A 7,262-nucleotide genomic window follows, 5' to 3' on the forward strand; every position below is an offset into this window, starting at 1 on the left:
CCAAACCCAACAGTTTTTTTGGAGGATTCTGTGGAAAACTTCTATTTTTGGCCATTGAGGGGTTGGCAGATCTTCAAGGGGTGGTAAACCGATAGTTTCCTATGTTTCGTCTTACAACACGTGCTTTAAGCCAGAAACATCATCCGTGGCTCATACAACTCCAGTTTTCCTCTCCCTTCTCACCTGCGTCTGTGGTGTAGCGGTTAGGCACTTTGTTGTCGTGCAGAGAAGACCGGAGTTTGATTCCGGTGTTGGGAGAAAATAATTGTTACTGAACTGATTATCTCAGGCTTTGTTCTGCGATGTTTCCCTCTCGGCCCGGGTCGGTCCTGACAGGGAGGGTGGGAAGCCCACCTCCTAAATGTTCTAAATTTTGTAGATTGGGGGCGTAAAAAACATGGACCTCTACTAAAGCTAAAAAAAAAAGAAAACCACCTGAATGCTCTAAATTTTGTAGATTGGGGCATAAAAAACATGGACCTGTACTAAAGCTAAAAAAAAGAAAACCTCCTGAATGCTCTAAATTTTGTAGATTGGGGGCATAAAAAAAAAAAGACATTTAAAAAAATGTTGGTCTCCCCTTGACAGCGGCCATGAACAACGGCAACATCAGAGTGACCACCCCTGGCCACCCACCGCAGGGCGCAACGACAGCAACCACAACCTCCGCAGCAGCCACCGCGGCCCAGCAGGAGGTGGAGAGGTCAAGGTCGTCCCAGGCCGCACCGCAACAACCACCACCGTCACAACAACAGCCGCCGCGGCCTCCCATCAACCCGATGGAGATGCTGGCTAGTCTGATGTCCCCGCAGGGTGCGGGCGGCGCGCCGACTATGTCCCCCGGGGCTCCCATGTCGCTGGACATTGGCTCCCTTCTCACGGGCTTCATGGTACGTCAGTCTGTCCGCGGTTGTTGTCGCTTCTCGTCAGTCTGTCCGCGGTTGTTAGAGGGATCCTTAGGACCTTATGCAGTTGCGAGCGCTGTAAAACCCCATATGAAACTAAGAGGGATCCCCACTCTTCTAAATGATGGGTGGCTGGAGGGTGCTACTGGTTGATTGTAGTCTTAACTTTTCCTCAGTTTTAGACCGAAGGGCTAGAACCCAAATGGCCGCTGGATCGGAAAAGTAAAGTAAAAGTAAAGTTCCTCAGTTTTATGTTAGTCGTTTCTCGTCTGTCTGTCTGGGGTTGTTAGAGGGATCCCACTCTTCTACTTCTGAATAACGGGTGGCTGGAGGGTGCTACTGGTTAATCGTAGTCTCTTACGGTCTTCATGGTACGACAGCTGGGTTGTCATTTCTCATCTGTCTGTCAGCGGTTGTTAGAGGGATCCCCACTCTTCTAAATAGCGGGTGGCTGGGGGGTGCTACTGGTTGATTGCACTTCTACTCTTCCTCAGTTTTATGTTTGTCGTTTCACTTCACTGTGAAGGTGTTTAAGGGATCCCACACTTCCAAATAGCGGGTGGTTGGAGGGTGCTACTGGTTGATTGTACTCTTACTTTTCCTCAGTTTTACATTTGTCCCTCTTGCCTTTTTTTCCCATGCACAAAGGTACCAATTTTTTTAATAAATCTGGGAACCTGGATTTTCATAAATATCTAGACTTTGCCCACAGTGTTTGTTTGTTGGTGGTTGGCGGGTGCTCTGGTGTGGTTTGCTTCTTCTTTCCTATCAAACATCTATCATCCTTATCTCCCCTTCTTCTTTTTTATGTTTGTTACTCTCTTGTAACACCTCTAATCTTCTGGGGCTCATATGACCTTATTCAGTTGTGAGCTCTACTAAAACGAAAAACAGTTTGTGTTTTCTCTAAGGCTGTACGCATTTACCTACATGCTGATCTCTTTGTGCATACGACATTGCACTTTATATAACGATAGTCACTATGTAAAATGTATTGGATAATAATATCCGTAAATTCGTCCCCACAAGGCACATGTTTCCACAATGTTTGAAAATCTCAGGTTTTTTATCGGTACCCAGTTGGCCTCTCTGTTTTACAGCAGTATATGACAGTCACTGTGCAGGCTACTCAATGTGGGTGGTTGGTGGGTGCTCTTGTGTGGTTTGCTTCTTCCTTCCTATAAAACATCTATGGTCCTTGTCTCCCCTTTTTCTTTTTATGTTTGTTACTCTCTTGCAACACCCCTAATCTTCTGGCACTCATATGACCTTATGCAGTTGCGAGCGCCGTAAAACCTCTACTAAAACTTTAAAAAGCTACTCAATAAGTTGGCTCTTACTGTGAATCGTTTGTTTTTGAGCCTGTTTCACGGACCATCTGTATGTATGAGACAATCACCTGTACAAGCAGCCACTTCCTATTTCCTCCATTGCTTTTTTGTTAAAACATTATAATGACATTGTCTGAGACAACCCCTTTTCTTCACAGCACTGGGTGGCTGTCTTAGGCAGTTTGTACTATAATTCTAAAATGTGATATGTGAGGCAGCGTGGTAGAATTAGGCGCTCGTCAATTTTTGGGCATGTAGAGTTATTGGTATCATCTTAAAACTTGTTCACTTGTCTTTATTTGGATGAAAAAGATATCCATTTATCTTGAATACAAGTCGAGATATTTGCGACTGAAGGAGGTGGGGGTCACCTGTTTTTAGAGGTGAAAAAATGGCCACCAAAGATTAGTTACTTCCTTAGCTTAAGAGTCAGTGGTAACTGAAAATTTACATTTTTTGTGCCTTTAATCAACTTTTTTCAGAAAAATCCACACAGAAATGAGTTCTATAATAGGCATGAAAGGTGTTGAGCCAAAAAACAAAAATGTAATAAAAATTCACAAACCGGCGTAAAAATGCAAGTTTCTTCTTCTCTTTGATTATTTTGACGAGAGCCTGATTCCACCACGCTGCCTCCTCACCTATTTCTTTAGCCCTAAAGCACATTCAGAAAATGGAAACGTGCAACTCTGTAATTCTAAAATGTGATGTTTCTTTAGCCGTAATGCACTTTTTTAAAAATGGAAATGCGCAGCATAAACGCTGTATGTATTATTGCTGTGAAAATGTGAAAAACATTAACTTACTTGTCTTTTGTTCTCTCCTCCCCTCCCCCTCTCCCTCCTCCCTCCCCCTCTCCCTTTTTCCTCCCCCCTCCCATGTGACTCAGGGCCCGATGATGCAAGGCTCCGGAGGGGTCTCGGGTTCGACGACGGGCACACTGGCAGATCTGTTCACACAGTTCCGGGAGGCTTCGGGGCAGGGTGAGGGTTGTCACGTACACACACATATACCTCTTTCTGTAGCTCTGTTCCACTTAAGATGTCGTGGGTGATTGGTGGGTGGGTCCCGTGTGGTTTGCTCCTACTTCTTTTCCAACATCAGTCGTCCTTATCTCTCCCCCTTTGTGGGTGGTTGGTGGGTGCTCTGGTGTAACTTGCTCCTACTTCTTTTCCAACATCAGTTGTCCTTATCTCCCCTCCTTTGTGGGTGGTTGGTGGGTGCTCTGGTGTAGCTTGCTCCTTCTTATCCAACATCAGTCGTCCTTATCTCTCCCCCTTTGTGGGTGGTTGATGGGTGCTCTCGTGTGGTTTGCTCCTACTTCTTATCCAACATCAGTCGTCCTTATCTCTCCTCCTTTTTTTATTTGTGCGTTAATATCTAGTAATACCCCTAATCTTCGGCACTTACATGACCTTATTGTGTTGCAAGTGATGTAAAACTTTTACTCTCAGAGAGCTCCGGGGAGTTGGGCCCCTTATGTGCACCTCTCCGACCTCTTCTCCCTCATCCCTCCATCTCTCCATCCCTCCATCTCTCCCTCATCTCTCCATCCCTCCATCTCTCCCTCATCTCTCCATCTCTCCGACTTCCTCTCCCTCCATCCCTCCATCTCTCTCTCTTTCCTCCCCCATCAGAAAGCACCAGTGAGTCGGGTGTACTGGTATCCCTGCTAGAGACACTGGCCCCCCATGTGCACTTGTCTGACCTCCTCTCTCCATCTCTCCATCCCTCCATCTCTCCATTCCACCATCCCTCCATCTCTCCATCCCTCCATCTCTCCATCCTTCCATCTCTCCATTCCACCATCCCTCCATCTCTCCTTCTCTTCATCTCTCCATTCCACCATCACTCCATCCCTCCATCTCTCCATCTCTCCATTCCACCATCTCTTCATCCCTCCATCTCTCCTTCCCTCCATCTCTCTCTTCCGCCATCCCCCCCATCTCTCCATTCCACCATCCATCCATATTTCTCTCTTTCCTCCCCCATCAGAAAGCTCCAGTGATTCAGGTGTACTGGTATCCCTGCTAGAGACACTGGCCCCCCACGTTCACCTCTCCGACCTGCTCTCCCTCATCATGGGCAACGCGCAGGTCCTGGGTCGTCTGAGGCCTCACCTGCGCCGCTTCGTGGCCGACCACGTGGCTCAGCTGGGCTCTGTGGAGCGGCTGGTTCAAACCTCCGTGGACGACATGAGGCCGCAGATACAGCAGATTGTGGTGAGTTCTGGGGACACGGCTGGCTGGGCATTGGGGGGGGGTGTTAGATTGGGGCTGATTTGTTTTGGGGGTTTTTGGGAAAGGGGGGGGGGGGGCTAGTCGGGTTTGGGTTTTTTTTGTTGATTTGTTTTTGGGTTGTGGTTTTAATGTCGGTTTTTGTTGTGTGTTGTTTTTTTTTGGGGGGGGGGGGGGTGTGCAGAGGTGCCTATTTTTCAGATAAATCCGGACATGGAGGGTAGTTGATGGGTTTACGGCCCAACCAAAACACAATTTGTCTGTTTCATCCTTCTTGTAATTGATCATGCTCCACATGTGTGTGTGGGGGGGAGTTGTTTGTTTGTTGATTTGTTTTTGGATTGTGTTGGGGTTGTTGATTTTTTTTTTTTGGGGGGGGGGGGGGGGAGGATTCAGAGGTGTCTATTTTCCAGATAAATCCAGACATTGTGGATAGATGATGGGTTCACACTCCAACCAAAACACAATTGTGCATCGCTGTATGTGTTTCTTTGAACATGAACGTGATGTGAGCATTTCTGCGTTGATGCTGAATCTTTGTACTCTGACGTTTCGGTACATCCATCCAAAATATTATATTTTCCTTGTGGATCAATAAAATTTACGTAATCTTGTCCTCTGTCTGATCCCCAAATGTCCTCCCTCGTGTGACCCGTGGCCGCCCGTTGTGTGTGATGATGTCGCATGTGATGATGTCCCGTGACAGCGTCTGGTGGAGGTGAGGGCTGGCGTGGACATGGAGGGATCGCTGAGGGAGGGTCTGCAGCACCATCTCAGGATCATCCTCTCCTTCATCCACTCGGACCGCGCAGGTAGTGAGAATACTAGCGAGGTGTGCTGTTTCCTGTCAAACATCTGTCTGTCGTTCTTATCTCTCCTCCTTCCTCGTCCTTATCTCTCCTTCGTCCACTCAGACTGCGCAGGTAGAGAGAATTCTGGTGTTGTCTGCTCCTTTCTTCCTGTCAAACATCTGTCGTCCTTATCTCTCCTCCTTCGTTCCTCTCAAACATCTGTCGTCCTTATCTCTCCTCCTTTGTTCCTCTCAAACATCTGTCGTCCTTATCTCTCCTCCTTCGTTCCTCTCAAACATCTGTCGTCTCTATCTCTCCTCCGTCTTCGTCTCTCTTCCTTCTCGTCTTTGTATGTTACTCTCTAGTTACGCTTCTTATCTGTGTCACGTACATGACCCATTTTGTGTTGCAAGTGCCGTAAAACTTTTACTAAAAGTAAAACATGCATCCTCCTCTAATGTTCCCTTCATGATTTTAGGTCAGAAGTAGGAAAGTTCTTTTTTTTTTTTATGAGTCATCATGTCTTTTTGCTGATTAATGATATCGTATAATTAGCATTACTACATGATCTTATTCCCTTCCAAATAATGATGATTATAATAATAAATACCATTAGTATAAAACATATCCCTGTTCAACAGCAAGCTCTATGCACTTTATAAACTATATTATTACCCCAGCAGACCATAGAACACTGTGAATCATTCTCAGTTTCCCGAGAAGCATACAGTGCAAGTAGCTGATTAAGCGCGCAAACACTAACTGATAAGATGTTTTGGTGTCTATAGCTGGGTACCCAAATGTTCTCATATGGTAGCTCTGTGAAAGAATATGTTACATGCTGCGTAGGATGTCCCTTATATCCGTGTCCACACAGACTGGGTGAGATCAGAAGCCGCTATCGGTGCGGAGTCTGGGTAGCGTTTTTAAGCCTCGCCCGACAATAATGGCCGCCAGGCTGCAGTTCCTGTTTCCTCCCCACGACGGTGCTCAGTCTGTCGTGGGGCTCACACGGAACGGACATATCTCAGAGACTTTTGTCTCGCTCACAACTGATATCTCTCATAGTGAATAAACTTACACTTCTGTTTCGTTCAGAGCTAATATTTCTGTCTGGTTCAGAAGATATTCAGAGTTAGTTAACATTTCTCCTTGCGAACAAAATCTTCTTTATTGACATATAAATGTTATGCCTCATTTTAAAAAATTTTTTTTTTTTTAACAAAACTGTCTTGTGATGATAAACATTACTTTGTGTGTATGGACTATGCCTGCAATAAACAAACTTTGCTTTCTGTAGGGTTTAAGCTAACTGGTGTGAATGAACATTACCTGGTTTTATTTAACGAAGTCCAACACGCAAAAAGAAAATGAATTCTCTTTGCTTTGTAGCAGTTTGTTCTTGTAACTTTGTCTGGAACAATCTGACAGCCAGTACATGGGTTTGGCGGTGAGTGGCGGCTGCTCTGGTGTGGTTTGCTTCTTCTCTGCCACTAAGCATCAATTATCCTTATCTCTCCTCCTTCTTTTTCTGGTTGTTACTCTCTTGTAATACCTCTCCTCTTCGGCACTTTTTGACTTTATTGTGTTGCAAGTGTGGTAAAACTCTTACTGTGGGTGGTTGGCGGGTGCTCTGGTGTGGTTTGCTTCTTCTTTCCTATCAAACATCTATCGTCCTTATCTCCCCTCCTTCTTTTTTATGTTTGTTACTCGCTTGTAACACCTCTAATCTTCTGGCACTCATATGACCTTATGCAGTTGCGAGCGCCGTAAAACCTCTACTAAACAAAAACTCTTACTAAAATACAAAAACAATCGATATGTTTCTTCCCCCTCCCCTCCTCCTCCCCCCAGCGAGCGAGGCAGAGTTTGGCAGTGGTCTGTACGGCCTGTGGATGACCATGATGGCGGAGCTGATAGCTCTGTGTGTCTACTGTATCCGCGACGGACAGGCAGGCTTCTCTAACATGCTACAAGCCTATATAGTGAGTCTGTCAG

The 7,262-nt window shown here is 45.9% G+C and overlaps 1 protein-coding gene across 1 annotated transcript in view; it reads left to right on the forward strand.

The window, feature by feature from the left end:
* Window positions 1-7,262, forward strand: part of LOC101855538 (large proline-rich protein BAG6) — a gene marked incomplete in the record, with an annotated part of 36,550 nt that overhangs the window by 24,694 nt on the left and 4,594 nt on the right. Inside the window, 5 exon segments of the mRNA XM_035970914.1 lie at window positions 589-890; window positions 3,126-3,219; window positions 4,232-4,458; window positions 5,180-5,285; window positions 7,119-7,248. Coding sequence (XP_035826807.1) covers window positions 589-890; window positions 3,126-3,219; window positions 4,232-4,458; window positions 5,180-5,285; window positions 7,119-7,248 — 859 coding nt within the window.

This window comes from Aplysia californica, unplaced genomic scaffold (genome assembly GCF_000002075.1).
Source record: "Aplysia californica isolate F4 #8 unplaced genomic scaffold, AplCal3.0 scaffold00014, whole genome shotgun sequence".
Classification (NCBI taxonomy): Eukaryota; Metazoa; Mollusca; class Gastropoda; order Aplysiida; family Aplysiidae; genus Aplysia; species Aplysia californica.